A 25,251-nucleotide genomic window follows, 5' to 3' on the forward strand; every position below is an offset into this window, starting at 1 on the left:
CTATTGAATGACAGTATATATGATTGCTGCTGCAATTATTATCATTAGATTATAGCTGGGTGCAACTGTAATTTAAGTGGCTTTAACCCTTTGAAACCTGAGAAAACCCTGAGAAAAACTGTCTTTCAAAATATGGGAGGAAGCCAATGAGCAACTTCACAAGAAATGACAGAAAATTCGATATCACAAATGACTTAGTCCTACAGACTTCCTACTACACGGCTAACCAAGAGAAGGCATACCAGAGTTTTGAGGCTTATAACTATTTTGTGTGTGGCTGGGTCAATGACATCAGGTTGAATACTACTATTTTAGTATTTTTGTTTTGTCTATAGTTCAGCTGATTTTATCCTGCTCTTTTGTTTCCGCTGTTTGTAGTGCTTGTGAGGTAAAACCACTGCGTTAAACCCCCAGGTTGTGGTTTTATTCCTGTGCTGTCTCTGGGGTTTTTGTTTAGTTTTTTTATTGTATTTTTCCCTGCAGCACTGTGTGTTGAGCTGGCCCATAGTGTGGTGCTTTGTCACTTTAGGGTAAGGGTGTTTTGTATTGTGTTGTGACGTTGAGGGTAGCATGTGTGGTGAAAGTAGTTTAAGCACTTTTTTGTCTTTTGCTTTGCTCTTTCTTTTTTGGGATCCAGCTCCTCACGGTCTGCCTTCATGCACACACGTTTTTTTTACATTTTATATTTAATATTACTACCCAGAGCCAGCATAGTTTTAAGCCCCTCGCAGCACTTGTTTTAACCCTTTTATTATCTGCCATTTTGGGGCCTTTTTAACATTTTAAGTTGAACTTTGACTTTTCAATTTTTTTTTGCTGTTTTAATAAAGTTTTTATGCACCTTTTAATCTTATTTCACAGTTATTTACAACCACAACTGTTAAATAAATTATTCAGTTATTTGCACTTGAAAACCACGTCTCTGTCATCTTCCTTTGAATGAGTCTGTATTTTATAAAATGGTCAGGCACTCAGGTAGACTGAGCACTGCCTACCTTCCCTTCTGGTCACATGTCTGCTGCCGTGTCGACTTTTTAAACTTCTCGCCTGTATGTGCCACCACTTTAGGGACTTAAAAGTAGTTTTTGTTTTTTTCGGGATATGACAGCACAAAACTTTGGCCTTTTTAAAGCCCTTTTCCATGCAGAAACCACTTTCTGCCCCCCATCTGCAGTTCTTCACCGTGACATGACATCATGCAAAAATCCTATTGACTAAAATGTCAGTAAAACTACTTGAGTAAGATTAGAGTATCTTGTAAAGAACTCCGTAAGTAGTGAATAACTTCATGAAATGCAACTTATTAAAACAATGTATTACAGGTCCCTAAAAAGTTGCTGACAAATGAAAAGTGCAATTGTCATTAGTGTGTCATATCTTATACCAGACAAATGACAAAATGCATGCTGTGGATGTGGAGCTTTTGATGGTCGAGATATTCACCAGTTTGGGTTGACAAAGTAGGCGGCACATAATGTGATGGTTGTGCCTGTCCTTTAAAAAGGCAAACAGGTTCTGGATTTTGGGCCATGTGCACGTGTGTCTTCAGAAAAAGATGGAGGCGTTTCATCTTGTGCCATTATCTGATTTGATTTGATTTGATTTGATTTGATGTAGCACATTAAAAAACATTAAAAAAAGACAGTGTTATACACTTTGATAAAAGGAGACACGCATGGGACACCCAGAAACCTCTTGAGGGGCTTAACAAGTGAGGTTCCCCATAAACTATCAACCAGTGTATACAGTCTCTTAACACTCATCAAAAACAATTTAAATTTAAAATGCATAAAATCTCAAACTGAGGGGAGGTCGTGGAGGGGTTGGGGCCAGACCTCCAGCCTATCAATAGTACTCAGCTGAGCTCACGCACAGTGAGCTCAGCTGAATATGAAAATTTTTTATACCTAAATGTATCAGTCAGTGTACGAGGAAGTTTAGCCCAATGAAACGAAGCAGAGGTACATTTTTTGCAAATGTAGTTGAGTAAGAGTAACAAATATTCTGCAAAACAATTCCTCGAAGAAAAGGAAATTAGTTAAACTAGCTGCTTAGGTACATTTAATGGTAGAAACTTAACACATTACAAGCCACCCATGACCATGACCTTAAAATCATGTGCGTTTTCTCAGAGCAGAGGATGAGTCAGAGTGCAGTCCTTAGTGGGTCTGGATGCAAATTAAACGTGACAGCTCTTTCTTCTCTCACAGCCTCGGGCTGTCTGTCTGTCTATTGTGGCAGCACCTGCTGGAGGTCAGACCTACAATGACTCCCCAATGACTAAACATTATCTCAGCAGAAATGGTTGTTACCTGTTACGTGTTGTGTAAAAAATGTGAAAATGTTTGCATTACAAAGCAAGGTAAATACACCTTTATTCTGAATGAAAGCGGGAATGATTTAGTTCTTTGAGCCACTAAAAAATAAAGTTGACCCATTTTCTAAAGCTTGCTGTAATCATCGTGAGGGTCACTTCACTAAGATTTCTGCCTGCACCCATTATAACGGAGGTGAATGGAGTAGAGGTCACAGCACTGAAAAAAAAACAACTTTTTATAAAGACTATAAGTCTGAAACCATGCTAGCTACTAGGGCAGTTCTGGCACAGCTGGGCTTTGAGTTGAAAGCTAATGTCAGCAATTCACAAATTCAATGACTTTAGACCTGATCTGACAAAATCAAAAAGGCCTTGCAACTCCACTTAGGACAACAGTGACTTCACTTGGACTTAAGTCTTTTGATTTGAAAATACCAGTCTGTCTTAACTTTTCATCAGCAGTGTGATCAGTTGAACACTGACAACATTTTCAGAGTCTCATGCTGTGATCCAGGTCATTTTATTTCCACTGTGTGTCAACACCTTGCAGCCTCACAAAGGGGCGTGTCTGTGACAACCAATCACATATGTTAAAAGAATGTGTCATACCAAGCAAAGGGCACAACCACACGTCCTAAATAAGATAATAGAGTTGAGCTGAGAACTGTCCTTAATCACTCCTGAGCCAGGACTCTTTACTAAAAGCTTTTAGGTTAAGTTAGGAGCTCTCTGGGAGTGTTCCCAAAATGTTTGTGAGTACAGCCCCAGCGAATTCTAGGTCATCCAAGTTTTTATGTCCTTATGACAAGTTTGGATAACTGAATGATTTCTTCTGGCTTAATCGGTAGATAGAATTACATATCATCTACATAACAATGGAAGTTTACAAAATGATTTGTAATAATGCTGCTGAGGAGAAGCATATATACAAAGTGAAATGGTCCAAGCACAAAATGTAGTGGAATTCCATATCTAACTTTAGCATGCATACAGGATTAACATTAATTGAGATTAACCAGTTTAGTGCAGTTCCTTTAAGGATGTACTAGTCTTTGTAATAGGTTGGTTGGTCAGTTGTATCAAAAGCAGCTCTGCTATGATGCAGTCTAAACCCAGACTGAAAATCCCCAGAAAAACTAATGTCATAGTGAAAGTCACATACAAGGATCTTAGAGGTCAGAGAAAAAATCAACTTGTCAGACTTCAAGTAAGACATTATACCAATGTTGCTCTCAGTGTACTTACACAGAAATAAAAATACAGCTCAAAATGAGGACCAAAAGATATAAATGTACATAAAAAAAACACACCTCACACAAACTAGAGAGAATAAATCAGGTTATCAATGACGTGCATGCACAACAACATTCGCCGTTTGTGTGGAGGCAGCCTCATACTGGGTGTCCTGCCGTACTGTGGTTGTACCAGTAAGCTCCCAGCTGTTCATATGAACATATAAAACATATAGAACACAGCTGAGAAAGAGCATGTAGATGGGTCTGCATCAGTGTGTTTATGCATCTGTGTGTGTGTGTGTGTGTGTGTGTGTGTGTGTCTGATTGTATCAACAGCAGCCTTGTAAAGGTTAGAGTCGCTGAAAGCGTGGAGGAAGAGTGGCAGGAAACATTTAACCAGCACTGATAAAACACACTGTGCTGTCGCTGTCACTGCATGTCATTCAGCCTCAAACACACACATGCACACGCAATAACGCTGACAGGCTCCATAAATAAAGATATGTTGAAACATTAGTGAGCATGTGTAAGCACGTACATGAACAAACAAAAAGAAAAAAACACACACACACACACACACACACACACACACACACACACACAGATGCTTTAAGAGTCCATCTCCTGTCTTGCTGTTCAGGAGCCTTTCAGTGTTTATTTTACGCTGTGATTCTTCTATCTGTATCTCGACGCTGCCTTGACAATATGACAGCCAGACGGCCTGATAACCAGCCGTATCAGTGCCAAGAACAACTGATTACTCTAATGGACCCTGTTGTGTGTGTGTGTTTGTGTGTATGTGTAGGTACTCTCACTTTGCTTGATATCATACATTTTTGCTTACACGTATTTGTCTGTTGTGTATCTGTTTTACACCCTTCTTTCCCCATATCCATTCCTACTGCAGTGATGGGAGCATATCCTAATTTTAAATCACCGTAATAAGTCAAAATAATACATTAAAAAATGCCTCCAGTCCTTTATTAAATACTACGACAGCTAATATAATGGTTAAGATTAATAATCTCAAATTTCATAGCCATATTATTACACTTTCATTTTCCTTTTCACTACCATGCAGAAAATGAAATTCTACCTCACTGCTAATTACATTATCTGTCTCCTTTGATTAACAATGTGATGCTATCAGCCTCTTTTAATATCAGCATCCCAACAGTTAGCAACACATGCTTTTAATAAAAAAAATATCCAACAAAGGACAATTCAAAAGAAAGCATTCCTCTTGTACTGTTTTAACATTAATGCAAATACATGTGAAATGCAGGCTTGATAAGTTTTGATTTTGCACATTGGACAGATTCTCATTGTTTCTGTCTTAAATAACCATAAAAACCTGTTAGTTGACTTCTTTTGAACCCAACATCACCTTAATCAAAAGATAAGACAACATTTTTTTGATTTGTAAGCAGATGACCAGTGTCTTTTTTTAATTTTTGTCAACAAAACACAGGTCTAACCCATCACAAATTTATAATTTCCTAAAAGGCTAAGTAGACTCGGTTTTCTAAAATAGCTGGGCACTGTAGCTTTAAGCAAGATTCATTTATATGTGGGGGCCTGCCATGACTTAAACTCAGCACCTATGTGTTGTTGTTGTTTTTTGTTGTTTTTTTTTTTTGCTGCATTAGGAGCGCTGCTGAAATATGTATACCGTTTGGTTTTTCATTGTACCACACTCTCAGAGCACAGTCCGTACTCTGGGCACAGACAGTGCAGCAGTTTAAGTGCAGAGAGGTACATTTTTGTTGAATACAGGACCAGTTGTCATACTGAGTTGTGTTGTCCCCTAAGAGATAATACCATTCCCTATGCTTTACAGGAGCCATGTCAATAATGTCGGAGTTTTTTTTTAAATTTTTTTAAAATTTATTTATTATTTACTTCATTTATTAATTATTTACTTTATTCTATTTTTCTTTTTTCTTTTTATTTTTTTTCTCTTTTTTCTCTCTAATTACTTACTTATTTATTTATTTTTTCTTTTCCTCTTTTTTTTTTTACTCATTTCCTGCCTACTTCCACCATTAATACTGTTGTAAATACTTGCAGCTGTCATTATTGTAGTTAGCATTGTTGTCATCGTTTTCATTGTCGTTGTTGTTGTTTTTGTTGCTGTTGTTTTTGTTGTCTCTTGTGTCTTCCCCTCCCCTTTGTGTCCCCCAACCTCTCTCTTTTCTCTCTTCCTATCCACTCAAACGTTGTGCTGTCCGGTAGCCTTGCCAATAAATCTTAGTACGGAATGCAACAGGAGGAAGTAAGTCAGACTCCTCCTTTGCAGAGCAAATCTGTTATGACACCTCAAGGCATCCAGACCTCTCATACTGCATGCCTAAGCTGCCGAACAGGACAGGTTAAAAAAAAAAAAATAAAAAAATGTCGGAGTTAGATGAGAATGCATACCTTGTGTATTTTTCAGTGATTCACTTTTATTAAGATGTCCAAAACTTAAATTTCTTCTTGAATAATATTTCCAGTTTTCCTTTTGAATACCATCTCAACAAATTAAACATTATGTGCAGAGTGGAAAAAGTTCCCTAGCACATGTGACCAGGCGCTTATCAGAGATTGAATATGCAAATGCCAACAAGAGCAAAACACACAGCTTCAAATGTTTGTTTCTACAAAGGAAAATGACAGTTGTTTTTCTCTTGCAAGATGAAAGATTTTCTTTTATCAGAGGAAGAGGAGGAGGTGGCGCCGTGGTGTGTGATGTCTTGCGTTACACATCAGTTTTGTTTGAAAAGGCATGCAGCTTCAAACCTCTGAATATATTCCACACAAGCAATGGGCAGGGAAGGATGAAAAGATGATAATTTCTTAGATAGATCTCTTCCAAAAGATGGCCTTTTTTCCATCTGAAAAATGCTGGTTGTGACCTAATACCTCCCGTTCATGGTATAAAACGCAGAACTGATTATTTCAAAACATGGGAAAAAGGCGATGAGCAAATCAACATGAAATGACCCAAAAATAAGCAATATAGAAAATTATCTAAAACTAAGCAACATCAAAAAAAGAAAAAAATAAAGAAAAAAAAGAAGAGAAAAATTGAAACAAAACAAAAAAACAAGGAAATGATTCAAGAAGAGTGCTTAAAAATAAAAAAAATAATTCTGTAGCAACAATGCAAAAACAAAACAGAATTATGATCAGTAATAATTATAGCTTTTTTGACATTTCCCCTGCCTTTTAGAAAATATTCTAAATCTACTAATGTCTTGCAATATGCGGAGCATGTCTTGCAAAGTTGCTCATTGCCTTTTTCCCATGTTTTTGAAAGAAAACCTATTTGCTCAGGTTTAATAGTTCTAACTACTTCTGAGAGACATTTTAATGCAACACACAAAAAAAAGATGTAAATCCAGGTTTCAAGAGGTTAGGAATTCATATGCTAATTATGGCAAAATTCCACACAAATGTCTAATAGGAAATAATGTGGAAGTGATTTTTTTTTCCAAAAGGTCAAAGTTAATGTTCTTGACATGACTGGACAACAGAGATGTGCATGACTCAGAAGACAGTTTAGTTAAAAATCAAAAACCTTTACTTTCAAAGGTTTGGTACACAGGCAGGCAGTCCAAACATCCCAAAAAGGCAAGTCAGAAAACATGAACAAGGATCTAAATAACCAGGAAAGCTAATATTAGAAAAAACACTGAAAGCTTGACAAGAGGTGCAAAGAGGAAGTGGCACAGGGAGCAGGAAGCTTGCAGACTAAAATTAACATTGTAGTTTTAACAAAATGAAAGAGGAAATTAATCTAAAAACTGAAAACCATGAAAAATACAACCAGTCCTGCACTTTTCTGACAATAATTATAGCTCCATAACGCACGGGTATACATTTATCAATACTAAACTGGTGTAGCTTTGTGGACAAAACAAAAACTTTTCATTATAGACCTTGTCATTTAAGTAATATGTGGCTGTCATATATGAATTGATTCACATATGTACTGAACATGCATAAGCCAAGACTGGTTACCTCTATTTTTCTGGTTTATTAATAAATTTAATTCTTCTTCTTCTTCTTCTTCTTCTTCTTCTTCTTCTTCTTCTTCTTCTTCTTCTTATTATTATTATTATTATAAAATTTTTATCATGTTTCTTTCTCTTTTCCCTGTTTTGGTTATTTATGTAAACCTGGATGAGAGGGGATTGGTTGGGCATATGTGTAAATGAGAAACAAGTATGTACATGTATTCACATGCCAAAGCAGTATATTATAAAAAAACATAAATAAAGTTGCAAAAACAAACAAACACAAACACAACACACAAAAAACCCTTTTGGTCTTGACAAAGAATTGTTATCACCTATGGACTGCTGCACATCTTTAAAATGTTGTATTTTCCTTAATTTTATGCACTCCATTTTTAGCCAATGGGTTTTATTTTACTTATTTTATTTTCCATCTTTTCTGATCTTATCTTATTTTTACATGCAGGTTTTATTATGTTTTGTATTTCTTTTGATGTGAAGCACTAAGTGCATGTAATTTATTTCTTGTAAAGCATGTTGGGCTGCATTTCTTGTATGAAAGGTGTTATGTAAATAAAGTATTTACGTATACAAATAAAGTAATAAATAATTATATTATTATTATAAATTATCTGCCACTTTTGGCTAAAACATCATCATTTGTTTATTTCATAGTGGTATTTTCTGCCGTCTACCACTGCACTTTGGGACAAACCTACAGGAGTAATACTGGTTTCATGCACAGTTTTTTTGGCAATGCTACTTTGTCACCTTTGATGAATCAGTTGCCAGCGTGTCATAACTCTAATGTCACTCGGTGGACATCTTGATCCAAAGTGACTCACAATAGCTAACAAAAATCCCATCCACTTTTAGCCTGAGTGGCCCAGTGGGACTCAAACAGCTAAACCCGGCAGTGTTAGAGCCTCTTTCTCCCGTACAGTCCTGCCAACAATGCAATGTCTAACCAGACCAGCACAGAGGAATAATCATTCATTAGATATTAAATCTGTCCAAATCAAGATTAATATTAGTTGTCCATATGATTAATAGATCAGAGGACAGAATTGGACTGTGGTAAGCTGTTTTGCATACAAGAAATGGTCAATTAACAAAAAAAAAGTAAAAAAAAAAATTAAAACAAAATCACCTGAAAATAATAAAGATGCATTTTTTAAAATGAGGAAATACATCACAACTTTGCTTAAAATTTAAATACCCTTTTTCCTTTTTTCTGTAACATAAGTTTAAATATATAATTATATTAGGATTAATATAACTGTCAATATGATTGATTAATCAGCATACAGGATTAGACTGTGAGTGGTTTTGCATTGAGCACTCCAGAAGGTCTTTTTTCCAGGCTTGGCACACTGATCCAATGTTGTCTTTAACCCCTTGAAACCTGAGCAAATTGGCTTGATTTCTTTCTAAAACATGGGGAGAGGGTGACAAGAATCTTTACAAGAAACAACCAAAAATTAGCAAAAATATCAGTAAAAAGTTACAAGAAAATCACTTGAATAAATAAGAAAAAAGAAAATAAAATTCCATCAAGATATTGCTTGAAAAATAAAACTTCTTTTACTCCTTTTTTTCTTTAACACAATTTTAAACATATAATTAATTATAAAGAATATAAAGAATTATGAATAGAATTTTCTGGACATTTTCCCTCATTTTTGATAACATATAGTAATCACCTTTTACTATTTCATTTTATGTTTTCGTGACATTTCTTACCAAGTTTCTCATCATGTTTTGAAAAGAAATCAAACCAGTTTTCACAGGTTTCAGGGGATCAGGGGATTTTAGTCAAAGGTGTGCAAATGCAGCAATAGAAAACTCATGTCGACTCCAGTTGTTAAAGGCTGTAGTCATCAGTCACATTTTGGCGGTTTGTGGAGAAAAACACACTGATGTGAGAGTAAGAGTGATGGTCTGCTTGTGTAATTGCGACGTGGAGAGAGGAGGAGATCACGATCCTGCAGGATGAATTGCTCACCACTGAACACACCAGAGCTGTTGTGATTTGGTGCATTAGTCAGGTGAGATGCAGCTGCAGGCCATGCTGTGCTATTAAAACGTAAAACCTCAGAGCTACACAAGCTATTGTGCCTTGCCTCTTTTTCTGTCTGCTTAAACAGTATGTTTTTATTAAATCAATCAGTCATCAATCAGACTTTATTTATATAGCACTTTTCATACAAGCGCACACACACACACACACACATACACAGGCACATGGGAAAAATAATAAAGTTTTACTAAGTAAAATAAATAAATACATAGATGAATAAATAAAATACTCCTTATAGATGATTAAATAGTAAACAAAAGGATAACATGACAAATAATAGATAAAAATGTTAAAAGTAATAAAATAATATAGCATACAAGCGGTACAACTAAAATCTACTAAAATGTATAAATAAATGGTCAAATAAATAAATAGGTTAAATTCAATTGAAAGTTAAACTAAAAAGGTATGGTGTTATGGTTTGCTATTAAAAAATATGTAATGTTATTTTGAGTTTTCATATATAACAGAAGCAGAAGTACTCTAGCTACACCCCTATGCCTTGTATTTTTTGGAGAAGACGCTTTGTTGAATGCCATCCCTGTTATTTACTCTTTTGCTTGTCAAGTTTTTCAGGCAGATTTCAAATTTAAAATTCTTAATATTTTTTTAAGCAATGCTTGCCTACCTACCTGCAGTAGAGGCACAACCCCCCCACCCCCAAAATAATAAAACATGCAAGTCTACATTCTTAGAGTTGCGTAGTATGTTGCATGCCTGACAATTTTACAACAATGGTTAGATGGAAAGCCCCCTGATAGCATGATGTGGTGCATGAAGCTCATGTCCATATTGCCACTGGAGAGATTATCACATGTGCTGAGAGGCACGCTCAAGGTTTTTTTAAGGGACTGGTCCCCATTAGCACCTGAAAGAAAACTGGTCAAGAGTTATGAAGTACAGGGATATCAAATATAACTGAATAAGTATGTTAAAGACGATAATTTGTCAATTTTAATGGCTGAGATTACTGCATTGTTGGTATTATATATGATGTTTTGTTTTGTTTTGTTTTATTTTTATGTGTTTGTGTCTGTTCTTATTTTGTGGCTTTCATTGTATCTTGTCTTAATTATGAACAAAAGAGCAAAAGAGAAAAAAAAATAATAGGTTAAACATGGATGTATCTACAGTATGTCCAATCTGACTTCCTGTTGTTTTGTTTTGTTTTGTCTTGTTTTTGCGTATATGTGGGTTGTGTGGTTTTGTTAGTTTGTTCATGTCAGTTTTTTGTGATAAATTAATATATATATATATATACAAAAAATTAAAAAAGAAAAGAATAGAGTTTAGCGAATCTGACTTGGAACATTTGTACAAACTATTCTCACAGAAAAAGATTTTGGATAGGAATACAAAAATGTTGTTACACAAGGCCCAGTCACTAATGACTGTAAATGTCACCTAAATAACAGTATAGTAGTAAATAGTAATAGAAAGTAATACATTTGACCATAGTTTCTAGTTACAACAGCATACAAGCCTCTTTTTTCCTACATATTTGACAGTTCAGCCTTGCTGCTTACATCACCATGAGCACAGATTGTTTTTTTGTCCATATTTGGTGGAAGTTAAACCAAAGGAACGCTCAGACTGGAGTACACAACGGCTCAAATCTGGTTATTGAAATGAGACTTCTGCGTGTTTAGACTGAACTGGCTGCCAGTATAAACAGCGTCCCCCTCTGAGGACGTCCGCCTCCAGGAGAAACAAAGTTTACCACCTCACAGGGCTGGAGAATCCATCATCATTATGACCTCATAACTGTCGCCATGGAAAATAAACAGCATTTCCATCAAAGTGTGTTTGTGTGTGTTTATGCGTGCTTAAGGGTTTGTGTCATTGGGATCCGAATCCTCACACTGATAACGAGGGATCATCATCTGCAAGTCTTACCTGCTTTTTTCCACAACTGTACACACACACACACACACACACACACACACACACACACACACACACGCTTTCATCTGTAGCAGTCGTTTGCCACCAAAAAGACGTCATTGCACATTTGGTCCTCACGGCTGTATGCAAGAACTTACGCACATGCAAACACTCATACACAAATAAGACATTCACAGTCATATACACACACACCTACACATGACGAACCCCTGTAGAGCCTGTGAAGACATGTCATTCTGTGAGGACAATTATGGAGTATTTAGGGGGAGACAGAAACAATGAGGGGCATACAGATAATGTAGATTAATGAAATAAGAAAGAGAGAGCAAGAAAGAAAGCAAAAAAAGAAAACTAAAGGGTTTTAACAGTCACAGTAAGTAATGCTGTTTCAAAAAATTATACGACATTATAGACCGTAGAGTATGTTAACAAAATGCATCCATTTATTCAGAAAAAAGCAACATTTTCTTCGTATAATGTGTTTAAAAAGAGCAAAAGTGATTGTAATATAATAGAATTCTGGGGTTAAAAGTAACATCATATAATAAACATCTAATAATAAATTAGAAAAAATAAGTAGGTGCAAATAAAAACAAATCCAGTCGAATAAATTTGTGAGGAATTACAAAAAATTTGCAATATTATATAATAAAAATCAGAAAATACAATTCACTCAATAAAGTAAACAAATGAACAACCAAACAAAAAACCTATAAAACAAATTCATTTAAGTACTGAGTATCAAAAACAATAATAATATATGGTATAAAAAAAACAAATAGTAAGTTCAGCATGAAAAAATAGAACTGAATACAATTAGAGTATGATTATAATAACAAAATCTAAAACCTCCAGTCCAGGTTAATGGGCAGGGCTGATGTGCCGTGACATCACGAATGATGTCACCAGTCCAGCTTCATAGGCAAGACTTATGTGCCGTGACATCACCAATGATGTCACCAGTCCAGCTTCATAGGCAAGACTTATGTGCCGTGACATCACCAATGATGTCACCAGTCAAGGTTGCTGGGCAGGGATTATGCCTCGTGACATCACCAAATGATGTCATCAACATCTGTTTCAGAGAGTTTACGAATAGAACCCCTGGTCTGCGTTCAGATCATCGTTCCCTCCAGTCTCTGGAGGGAGCGTTGCTGGACTGCTCTGATGCCCGGGGCCCAGCCGCTGGCAGCGCCTTGCTTCATGCTACATGTTGCGGGCCAGCTGTTTCGCGTAGGGCTCGGACAAGCCAGAAGTGTCCGAGCCCGCAGCGCAAGCGCGAAACTGACTGAGACTGCGCCAGGCTGACCTTGTGGAGACCAGAGAACCAAGCGGGTGGGTGGGTGGCAAAGAAACAAACAAACACATCAGTCGTCGTGGACGGATACACAGTGGACGTCGGAGGACCTGTTTACATCCAGCCATTAGCCCAAAAACAACTGCAATGTACCAGCAGCCGGTGACGAAGACTGACGGAGGTTAAATTGAGTTACTTAATGATACCTTCGAGCTCCATTCAATTAAAATGAGCACGAAGCGAAAGTCAAGTTCTCACGATGTCTTCAATTGTAAGATTTCGGTTTGGGCGAAAACAATCAATAATAAACAAATCAACGACACTGGCATTCATCGTATAAGTGGCGAATAATTTCATTTTCCTAATTACAAAACAGATTTTTCATCAGTGTCATCTGTGAATTTTGGGAGCATCTGGTTTACAAGATAAAGCCAATGTATCATTTGAAATGAGACTTTTGGAACAGTCACACTAAGAAATGCTATTTCAACAAATGGTACGACATTATAGACCGTAGAGTATGTTAACAAAACGCATCCATTTATTCAGAATAAAAGAAACATTTTCCTTGTTTAATATGTTTTTTAAAAGTGCAAAAGTGAGTGTAATATAACAGAATTCTGTGGGTGAAAAGTAACATCATATAATAAACATCTAACAATAAATAAGAAAAAATAAGTAGATGCAAATAAAATTGAATCCAGTGGAAAAAATCTGTGACGTGTTACAAAAAATTTGCAATATTACATAATAAAAATCAGAAAACACAATTCACTCAATAAAGTAAACAAATGAACAACCAAACAAAAAACCTATAAAACAAATCCATTTAAGTACTGAGTATCAAAAACAATAATAATATATGGTATAAAAAAAACAAATAGTAAGTTCAGCATGAAAAAATAGAACTGAATACAATTAGAGTATGATTATAATAACAAAATCTAAAACCTCCAGTCCAGGTTAATGGGCAGGGCTGATGTGCCGTGACATCACGAATGATGTCACCAGTCCAGCTTCATAGGCAAGACTTATGTGCCGTGACATCACCAAATGATGTCACCAGTCAAGGTTGCTGGGCAGGGATTATGCCTCGTGACATCACCAAATGATGTCATCAACATCTGTTTCAGAGAGTTTACGAATAGAACCCCTGGTCTGCGTTCAGACCATAGATCCCTCCTGCAGCTGGAAGGAGTGTTGCTGGACTGCTCTGATGCCCGGGGCCCAGCCGCTGGCAGCGCCTTGCTTCATGCTACATGTTGCGGGCCAGCTGTTTCGCGTAGGGCTCGGACAAGCCAGAAGTGTCCGAGCCCGCAGCGCAAGCGCGAAACTGACTGAGACTGCGCCAGGCTGACCTTGTGGAGACCAGAGAACCAAGCGGGTGGGTGGGTGGCAAAGAAACAAACAAACACATCAGTCGTCGTGGACGGATACACAGTGGACGTCGGAGGACCTGTTTACATCCAGCCATTAGCCCAAAAACAACTGCAATGTATCAGCAGCCGGTGACGAAGACTGACGGAGGTTAAACTGAGTTACTTAATGATACCTTCGAGCTCCATTCAATTAAAATGAGCACGAAGCGAAAGTCAAGTTCTCACGATGTCTTCAATTCGACCTTGTAAGATTTCGGTTTTGGCGAAAAACAATCAATAATAAACAAATCAATGACACTGGCATTCATCGTATAAGTGGCGAATAATTTCATTTTCCTAATTACAAAACAGATTTTTCATCAGTGTCATCTGTGAATTTTGGGAGCATCTGGTTTACAAGATAAAGCCAATGTATCATTTGAAATGAGACTTTTGGAACAGTCACACTAAGAAATGCTATTTCAACAAATGGTACGACATTATAGACCGTAGAGTATGTTAACAAAACGCATCCATTTATTCAGAATAAAAGAAACATTTTCCTTGTTTAATATGTTTTTTAAAAGTGCAAAAGTGAGTGTAATATAACAGAATTCTGTGGGTGAAAAGTAACATCATATAATAAACATCTAACAATAAATAAGAAAAAATAAGTAGATGCAAATAAAATTGAATCCAGTGGAAAAAATCTATGACGTATTACAAAAAATTCGCAATATTATATAATAAAAATCAGAAAATACAATTCACTCAATAAAGTAAACAAATGAACAACCAAACAAAAAACCTATAAAACAAATCCATTTAAGTACTGAGTATCAAAAACAATAATAACATATGGTATAACAAAAACAAATAGTAAGTTCAGCATGAAAGAATAGAACTGAATACAATTAGAGTATGATTATAATAACAAAATCTAAAACCTCCAGTCCAGGTTAATGGGCAGGGCTGATGTGCCGTGACATCACGAATGATGTCACCAGTCCAGCTTCATAGGCAAGACTTATGTGCCGTGACATCACCAATGATGTCACCAGTCCAGCTTCATAGGCAAGACTTATGTGCCGTGACATCACCAAATGATGTCACCAGTCAAGGTTGCTGGGCAGGGATTATGCCTCGTGACATCACCAAATGATGTCATCAACATCTGTTTCAGAGAGTTTATGAATAGAACCCCTGGTCTGCGTTCAGATCATCGTTCCCTCCAGTCTCTGGAGGGAGCGTTGCTGGACTGCTCTGATGCCCGGGGCCCAGCCGCTGGCAGCGCCTTGCTTCATGCTACATGTTGCGGGCCAGCTGTTTCGCGTAGGGCTCGGACAAGCCAGAAGTGTCCGAGCCCGCAGCGCAAGCGCGAAACTGACTGAGACTGCGCCAGGCTGACCTTGTGGAGACCAGAGAACCAAGCGGGTGGGTGGGTGGCAAAGAAACAAACAAACACATCAGTCGTCGTGGACGGATACACAGTGGACGTCGGAGGACCTGTTTACATCCAGCCATTAGCCCAAAAACAACTGCAATGTACCAGCAGCCGGTGACGAAGACTGACGGAGGTTAAACTGAGTTACTTAATGATACCTTCGAGCTCCATTCAATTAAAATGAGCACGAAGCGAAAGTCAAGTTCTCACGATGTCTTCAATTGTAAGATTTCGGTTTGGGCGAAAACAATCAATAATAAACAAATCAACGACACTGGCATTCATCGTATAAGTGGCGAATAATTTCATTTTCCTAATTACAAAACAGATTTTTCATCAGTGTCATCTGTGAATTTTGGGAGCATCTGGTTTACAAGATAAAGCCAATGTATCATTTGAAATGAGACTTTTGGAACAGTCACACTAAGAAATGCTATTTCAACAAATGGTACGACATTATAGACCGTAGAGTATGTTAACAAAACGCATCCATTTATTCAGAATAAAAGAAACATTTTCCTTGTTTAATATGTTTTTTAAAAGTGCAAAAGTGAGTGTAATATAACAGAATTCTGTGGGTGAAAAGTAACATCATATAATAAACATCTAACAATAAATAAGAAAAAATAAGTAGATGCAAATAAAATTGAATCCAGTGGAAAAAATCTGTGACGTGTTACAAAAAATTTGCAATATTACATAATAAAAATCAGAAAACACAATTCACTCAATAAAGTAAACAAATGAACAACCAAACAAAAAACCTATGAAACAAATTCATTTAAGTACTGAGTATCAAAAACAATAATAATGTATGGTATAAAAAAACAAATAGTAAGTTCAGCATGAAAAAATAGAACTGAATACAATTAGAGTATGATTATAATAACAAAATCTAAAACCTCCAGTCCAGGTTAATGGGCAGGGCTGATGTGCCGTGACATCACGAATGATGTCACCAGTCCAGCTTCATAGGCAAGACTTATGTGCCGTGACATCACCAAATGATGTCACCAGTCAAGGTTGCTGGGCAGGGATTATGCCTCGTGACATCACCAAATGATGTCATCAACATCTGTTTCAGAGAGTTTACGAATAGAACCCCTGGTCTGCGTTCAGATCATCGTTCCCTCCAGTCTCTGGAGGGAGCGTTGCTGGACTGCTCTGATGCCCGGGGCCCAGCCGCTGGCAGCGCCTTGCTTCATGCTACATGTTGCGGGCCAGCTGTTTCGCGTAGGGCTCGGACAAGCCAGAAGTGTCCGAGCCCGCAGCGCAAGCGCGAAACTGACTGAGACTGCGCCAGGCTGACCTTGTGGAGACCAGAGAACCAAGCGGGTGGGTGGGTGGCAAAGAAACAAACAAACACATCAGTCGTCGTGGACGGATACACAGTGGACGTCGGAGGACCTGTTTACATCCAGCCATTAGCCCAAAAACAACTGCAATGTATCAGCAGCCGGTGACGAAGACTGACGGAGGTTAAATTGAGTTACTTAATGATACCTTCGAGCTCCATTCAATTAAAATGAGCACGAAGCGAAAGTCAAGTTCTCACGATGTCTTCAATTCGACCTTGTAAGATTTTGGTTTTGGCGAAAACAATCAATAACAAACAAATCAATGACACTGGCATTCATCGTATAAGTGGCAAATAATTTCATTTTCCTAATTACAAAACAGATTTTTCATCAGTGTCATCTGTGAATTTTGGCAGCATCTGGTTTACAAGATGAATCCAATGTATCATTTGAAATGAGACTTTTGGAACAGTCACACTAAGAAATGCTATTTCAACAAATGGTACGACATTATAGACCGTAGAGTATGTTAACAAAACGCATCCATTTATTCAGAATAAAAGAAACATGTTTTCTTGTTTAATATGTTTTTTAAAAGTGCAAAAGTGAGTGTAATATAACAGAATTCTGTGGGTGAAAAGTAACATCATATAATAAACATCTAACAATAAATAAGAAAAAATAAGTAGATGCAAATAAAATTGAATCCAGTGGAAAAAATCTGTGACGTGTTACAAAAAATTTGCAATATTACATAATAAAAATCAGAAAACACAATTCACTCAATAAAGTAAACAAATGAACAACCAAACAAAAAACCTATGAAACAAATTCATTTAAGTACTGAGTATCAAAAACAATAATAATATATGGTATAAAAAAACAAATAGTAAGTTCAGCTTGAAAAAATAGAACTGAATACAATTAGAGTATGATTATAATAACAAAATCTAAAACCTCCAGTCCAGGTTAATGGGCAGGGCTGATGTGCCGTGACATCACGAATGATGTCACCAGTCCAGCTTCATAGGCAAGACTTATGTGCCGTGACATCACCAATGATGTCACCAGTCCAGCTTCATAGGCAAGACTTATGTGCCGTGACATCACCAATGATGTCACCAGTCAAGGTTGCTGGGCAGGGATTATGCCTCGTGACATCACCAAATGATGTCATCAACATCTGTTTCAGAGAGTTTACGAATAGAACCCCTGGTCTGCGTTCAGATCATCGTTCCCTCCAGTCTCTGGAGGGAGCGTTGCTGGACTGCTCTGATGCCCGGGGCCCAGCCGCTGGCAGCGCCTTGCTTCATGCTACATGTTGCGGGCCAGCTGTTTCGCGTAGGGCTCGGACAAGCCAGAAGTGTCCGAGCCCGCAGCGCAAGCGCGAAACTGACTGAGACTGCGCCAGGCTGACCTTGTGGAGACCAGAGAACCAAGCGGGTGGGTGGGTGGCAAAGAAACAAACAAACACATCAGTCGTCGTGGACGGATACACAGTGGACGTCGGAGGACCTGTTTACATCCAGCCATTAGCCCAAAAACAACTGCAATGTATCAGCAGCCGGTGACGAAGACTGACGGAGGTTAAATTGAGTTACTTAATGATACCTTCGAGCTCCATTCAATTAAAATGAGCACGAAGCGAAAGTCAAGTTCTCACGATGTCTTCAATTCGACCTTGTAAGATTTCGGTTTTGGCGAAAAACAATCAATAATAAACAAATCAATGACACTGGCATTCATCGTATAAGTGGCAAATAATTTCATTTTCCTAATTACAAAACAGATTTTTCATCAGTGTCATCTGTGAATTTTGGGAGCATCTGGTTTACAAGATGAATCCAATGTATCATTTGAAATGAGACTTTTGGAACAGTCACACTAAGAAATGCTATTTCAACAAATGGTATGACATTATAGACCGTAGAGTATGTTAACAAAACGCATCCATTTATTCAGAATAAAAGAAACATGTTTTCTTGTTTAATATGTTTTTTAAAAGTGCAAAAGTGAGTGTAATATAACAGAATTCTGTGGGTGAAAAGTAACATCATATAATAAACATCTAACAATAAATAAGAAAAAATAAGTAGATGCAAATAAAATTGAATCCAGTGGAAAAAAATCTGTGACGTATTACAAAAAATTCGCAATATTATATAATAAAAATCAGAAAATACAATTCACTCAATAAAGTAAACAAATGAACAACCAAACAAAAAACCTATAAAACAAATCCATTTAAGTACTGAGTATCAAAAACAATAATAATATATGGTATAAAAAAAACAAATAGTAAGTTCAGCATGAAAAAATAGAACTGAATACAATTAGAGTATGATTATAATAACAAAATCTAAAACCTCCAGTCCAGGTTAATGGACAGGGCTGATGTGCCGTGACATCACCAATGATGTCACCAGTCCAGCTTCATAGGCAAGACTTATGTGCCGTGACATCACCAATGATGTCACCAGTCCAGCTTCATAGGCAAGACTTATGTGCCGTGACATCACCAAATGATGTCACCAGTCAAGGTTGCTGGGCAGGGATTATGCCTCGTGACATCACCAAATGATGTCATCAACATCTGTTTCAGAGAGTTTACGAATAGAACCCCTGGTCTGCGTTCAGATCGCCGTTCCTCCAGTCTCTGGAGGGGCGTTGCTGAACTGCTCTGATGCCGGGGCCCAGCCGCTGGCAGCGCCTTGCTTCATGCTACATGTTGCGGGCCAGCTGTTTGGCGTGAGGGCTCGGACAAGCCAGAAGTGTCCGAGCCCTGCAAGCGCGAAACTGACTGAGACTGCGCCAGGCTGACCTTGTGGAGACCAGAGAACCAAGCGGGTGGGTGGGTGGCAAAGAAACAAACAAACACATCAGTCGTCGTGGACGGATACACAGTGGACGTCGGAGGACCTGTTTACATCCAGCCATTAGCCCAAAAACAACTGCAATGTATCAGCAGCCGGTGACGAAGACTGACGGAGGTTAAATTGAGTTACTTAATGATACCTTCGAGCTCCATTCAATTAAAATGAGCACGAAGCGAAAGTCAAGTTCTCACGATGTCTTCAATTCGACCTTGTAAGATTTCGGTTTTGGCAAAAAACAGTCAATAATAAACAAATCAATGACACTGGCATTCATCGTATAAGTGGCAAATAATTTCATTTTCATAATTACAAAACAGATCTTTCATCAATATTGTCTGTGATTCCTGGGAGCATCTGGTTTACAAGATAAATCCAATGTATCATTTGAAATGAGACTTCTCAAACCCTTTAACAGTCACAGTAAGAAATGCTGTTTCAAAAAATTATACGACATTATAGACCACAGAGTATGTTAACAAAATGCATCCATTTATTCAGAAAAAAAACAACATTTTCTTTGTATAATGTGTTTAAAAAGAGCAAAAGTGGTTGTAATTTAAGGTCATTGATACCAAGAGTGTTTCAAATGTCCTTCCAGAAATGACAAATCACTGTTATTTTTGATCATCTATGCTTGTATTTGTGCAAATATCCTCAGTTTGCATCACTTGTATCCATCTTAACTTAAATTCCTTGAGAGACCTTCTCTTAGAATTTAAGAGAACCGTTACTTGAGAACATGGAAGCTGGAGAGCATCAGGCAATAACGCTGCACATAATGACATATTACAAAGAGCGCCACCATCCCACCATGGGCATTTGTTGGCATCACAAAAAGTAAACAGCTGACAAAGAAGCACACGGAAGATGTCATAAGCAGACGAACGTCAGTGGTCTATGTGATTTCAATAGATCACGGTTGACATCAGTCTGTAACAACCCTACATAGATTGTGTAACGTTACGTTAAAACAATAATGACTTCTGGTGTCACATGGGGACTGCTGTCTCCTGGGTGAAAGTCTGGTTTTGTTTGACCAAACCGCATTAAGACTTTCTTGTTCTTTATACTACATCAGTTGCTTTAAGCATCAAGTATTATCACAGATGGGTTTGCACTGGAGTTAGTTGAAAACTTTTGGCATTGAGATCATATATTGAGGGGTGTGACAAAGCGTTGATGCACTGGAAATGAGAATGTGCTGAAACTGCAAACACTTCTTTGGCCACAATTGTTGTTATTAAATTGTTATTTCAGCCTTGCCTTTCTGTGGGCTGCAGCCAGGACCCTCTCTACGCAGCCAGCACCACATAACTTCCTCAGGTCTTATTACTGTAACACCAAGGGTAAGTTACTTAAATGAACTATTCTGTCAACAGGGTCATCAATTGAAAGTTTTTAGAAATTTTTTTAGAAATACCAATTTTCTGTGTGTTGAGCATCAAAAACTAAATTCCATACTCTTGTGCAAACTGGTTGCTGGCACCATCTGGTGGTCACAAAAGTCAATCACAAAAGTACTGATCTATTTATTTAAAAAAAAAAAAAAAGAAAAAAGAATAAACCATTCAGTCACCACTGTGCCAAAAAAAAAAAAAAAACACAAATTCTGAAAATCAAGCACTTTATTTTAGTTTACAGTTTATACAAATTGCAAATAATTATAAAATAAACATTTTCTTCATTTTGTTATGGTAAACTTTACTCTTTATAGACAGTCAAGTGGAAGTTTGTGTGTGCGTGGGCATAAAAACATATATTTATTTTAAATATGTGTTTTCATTCAGTGTGTGCATGTGAAGTGGGAGTGCATTAGTCTGTGTGTTCCTCCTCTGTCTTTTCCTTGGTGATGGGAAATTCCAGCGATGTCCTGAACCGAACAGGCACCTCCTGCTCCTCAGTGATTGCCTTCTTGGTGGCGGGGGCGTGGATTCGCAGCTGCCCATCATCCATGAGGGAGCAGGAGAGGCCGGACAGATCAAGGTGAGGGGGCAAGTCGATCTTCTGAACGAATCCCATTTTCGACGAAGCTGAAGAGCAGAAGGAGGCGCAGGAGGAGGAGGAGGCACAGGACTGGCTCTCTTCTGCTCCGGCCTGCTTCATGGCCACCACCGCCAGGCTCCGTCCCTGCAGTTTAACAGTGATGTCATTGGGGGCGTAACCACGGGCGTCAAGGGTTACCAGGAGGTCACTGTTGTTGTCTGTGGTCTGCTGAGCTTCCTTTTGCAGCTCTGTGCTGGAAGTCTCCCTCTGCAGCTCTTTATCATCACTCAGCCTGAAAGAGAATCAGAATCTGAGTCAGAATTAAGAACCAGCATCCGAAAATGAAGCCAACGCAAAAAAATGTCCAAAACCTGCAATTCCTCTAATGGCCACAGGAGGCTGGCTCCAAGAGTGACTAAGTCCTAAAAGACCGCCCTTCTTAAAATGCCCAAATTTACAACAGACAGTACAAAAAATGTGTTTATCTAATTTCGAGGGGTTGGAATCACCAGAGCGCCCCTAATATGATGATATTTTGGTCATGATACAGTGTTGTTGCTTTTTTAAAATGTTTCGCAATATCCTCAGTATTGCAATAACATATTTTGTGATATCTTACTTTTTAAACTGCAAATTAAGAAAAACTTTGTCAACATCTTTTTTTTTATTTTGATCTAATAAGATCGTTTTTAGTCTGTCAGTTTAATTTTATTGCAACAACATGTATGTAGCAGACTTAAAAAGCAATTGATTTAATTATTCTGGTAGGCTACAAAAAGTTTAATTTGTATTTTCAAATTAATAATTTATATAACAAGATATTGATACTTGGTACCCATGTATCGATACAATATCGCAATGCCATGCGGTATCAATTTTCTACCCCGCACTAATTTTCCTACAAACTGTTGGTGATTGATTTTTTTTTATAACTAATTTAAATATTGTACAGTAAAAATGTTTTGTAATGCATAATTTAGGGCATTGTCACTTTGAGTAACTGGTGGGTGCTACCTATTAACAAGTTGCTAAAATGGGTGAGCGAACATAATCATGGTGTAATCCTACATTCATAGAGTGTAGGTGAAGCAGTAGCTGTTGCTATTTCAGTGTGTTTACAGTTCATAGAAATTAATTTTAATGTTTTGGCTGCCTAAAGAAGTCTAAAGAGTTGGATGTTCACTTATCCAGCAAGTACATTTTATTTTAATAGTTTTAACCCTGTTTTTCAGTAGCAAAAATTAGCATTAGCAGTATCACATTTAAGCCAAAATACCACACACCAATGGATGACATCATGGTGGCTATGTCCATTATGTGTCGATAAATATGTTTATATATAATGTTAGAAAAGGTTGAATTGTTATGTTAATTTGAATAAAACTGGACATTTAAAATGCATGTAAACATTTTACATTGATTGAAATCGTACTGGGTCGAATTTCTCCAAGTCAGAATAACACACCTAGATAATATGGGTGGGGGTCTATTTACTATCTCATGTATACACCTCAATCAGATCTGAACTGGCCCAGGTGTTCTTCTAAGAAAAGCCGTAAGAAATAAAGAAAGGAAGAAAACAAAACAAGACTGAGATATCTCATTTGTACAAAAGTTAAATGTAGAGTACATTCTAAATGTACAGTGCCGAACAGTTGTTTCCACTGTTCCACATGCAGCCTGTTTCCCACTTGCTAACTTGTTTGTTTATGTGATGTAATACTTAATGCTTGTATACTGGGACAAGGACAGTTGTCCAATTAAATGGCCTAATCGAGCTACAACCGTAGCGCGACTTAACTGTGCACGTAAACGTACTCAAAGATCAAAATCAGCTTTATGACTCCACTGGTGTAAGAGAAAGCTTCTTCAAGACCTTCTTCCTGGGTTTGCTCTCTAAGAGACAACAACTAGCTCTAATGAGCTGAAACAGGATTCTCAAAAGCCTTTTAGTGATGCAGTTTGGTTTACTCGAAAACACCAAACCATGAGGTAAACTTACTAAGTCATCTGATAATGGGGACCAGAACGAATCAACTACAGGTTCAAAAAGACAACAGCTACTGAGTTACACCTTTACTGTTCATACCTTGCAAAAGTGGAGGACATGAGAGGCAACTGGCTGAGCTGGAGCAGCTGTGGCCCGATGTGGAGATCCTTCAGAAGGGTGTTGGCCAGTTTGGTTCTCTGGTTGAAGAAGTCTTGCTGCAGTGAGGAGACAGCCTCGTGACGCAAAGGCCACAGCAGTCGCTCATGGCTGAAGAAAGGGTCGTCGCCAAACAGGCTGGTCAAGGCTGCGTGCTGGGACATCATGTCAGAGTCGGAGGACGGTTGTCGACAAAATCTTGACTTTGTTTTCAAGGCAACCCACAACTGTCGTGTATTGTAGCCTCTTTGTCTCTCGGTTTTGGATTCCTTCTGTCAGACTTTAGACCTTTAGTCTCCGGTGAAGAGCTAGAAGTGAGAGTTTCTTTTTCTTGAGTCTTTTGGTGATTTGAGACGTTACACTGGACTCCTCTCCTTTATATACTCCAGCTGCTCTGCTCCGTCACTCCCTCTGTGCTATTTACACCCGATGAGCTCACTGCTGTTTGTTAGCGTGTGCCTGTGAAGTAAGGAATGCCCTGCAACTCATCAAATGGCTAAAGACAGCTCATGGTCATATCCTGTTTTGTTTTTGTGCATGTGGACGTGTTCAACTGCTGTCCTAGATCTGAGTTTAACTTATGATGTCCATACAGATATTTAAAGAGTGTGAAAATGTCTCTTCTATTTCACACAAACTCTGTTATTAAAGGCAAAAACCACCTGTACACTTTAAAATCCCTTTAAAATAATGTGACATTTGTTGGAACAACTTCATTTTTACTAGAATGTGTTGGATAACTTACTCATTCACATTATCTGAAGGAATCAACTTTAAAAAAATCTGTTAATAATTATGGTAATTAGGTATTTAATTACCATGCCTTATGAACACCCTTTTTTTTTAAGTTGATCACTCATAAAAATTATGGTGTTTTTAAAATTGTATTATGTACTGTTACCATAATTCTGAGCACACATTTTTTTTAGGTGACGCATTTTCAGGACTGCGTTCAGGTGAGTAAGAATGGGGCTGAGAGGTCTTTGCAGGAGGAAAGAAATATCCAGGTTCTAGGGTTTCTGGAGGTTTGGAAAGCTGCCAGGAAGACGGAGGATCGCAGAGCCGGAGACAGGAGGAGTTGGACGAAGCCGGGGCTAAACAGGTAAGGCTGGAGGTGAGCTGGTGTCAGGATTTCAGGGATCAGTGGTGGGTTACGGACGAGCTGGCGGAAAGTGGAGGACTGAGCCGCTACTCCTATCCTGCAGCAGTGCAGGTGGCTTGATTGCATGATCAGCAGCAGGTGAGTGATGAACTGCAGGTGTGTGCATAATCAGCAGAACTCCACGACTCCGCCCAGCACACACACACACA

The 25,251-nt window shown here is 37.9% G+C and overlaps 1 protein-coding gene across 1 annotated transcript; it reads right to left on the minus strand.

The window, feature by feature from the left end:
* Window positions 1-21,418: 21,418 nt before the first annotated feature.
* hspb9 (heat shock protein, alpha-crystallin-related, 9) lies at window positions 21,419-24,760 on the minus strand. Its single transcript, XM_042504578.2, has 2 exons — window positions 23,884-24,760; window positions 21,419-22,086 (listed from the first exon to the last, which is right to left on the minus strand). The coding sequence occupies exons 1-2, from the start codon at window positions 24,105-24,107 to the stop codon at window positions 21,624-21,626; spliced, it is 687 nt and encodes a 228-aa protein (XP_042360512.2). The 5' UTR covers window positions 24,108-24,760; the 3' UTR covers window positions 21,419-21,623.
* Window positions 24,761-25,251: the final 491 nt, after the last annotated feature.

This window comes from Plectropomus leopardus, chromosome 18 (assembly GCF_026936395.1).
Source record: "Plectropomus leopardus strain MGB_pleo_1.0 chromosome 18, ASM2693639v1, whole genome shotgun sequence".
Taxonomy (NCBI): domain Eukaryota; kingdom Metazoa; phylum Chordata; class Actinopteri; order Perciformes; family Serranidae; genus Plectropomus; species Plectropomus leopardus.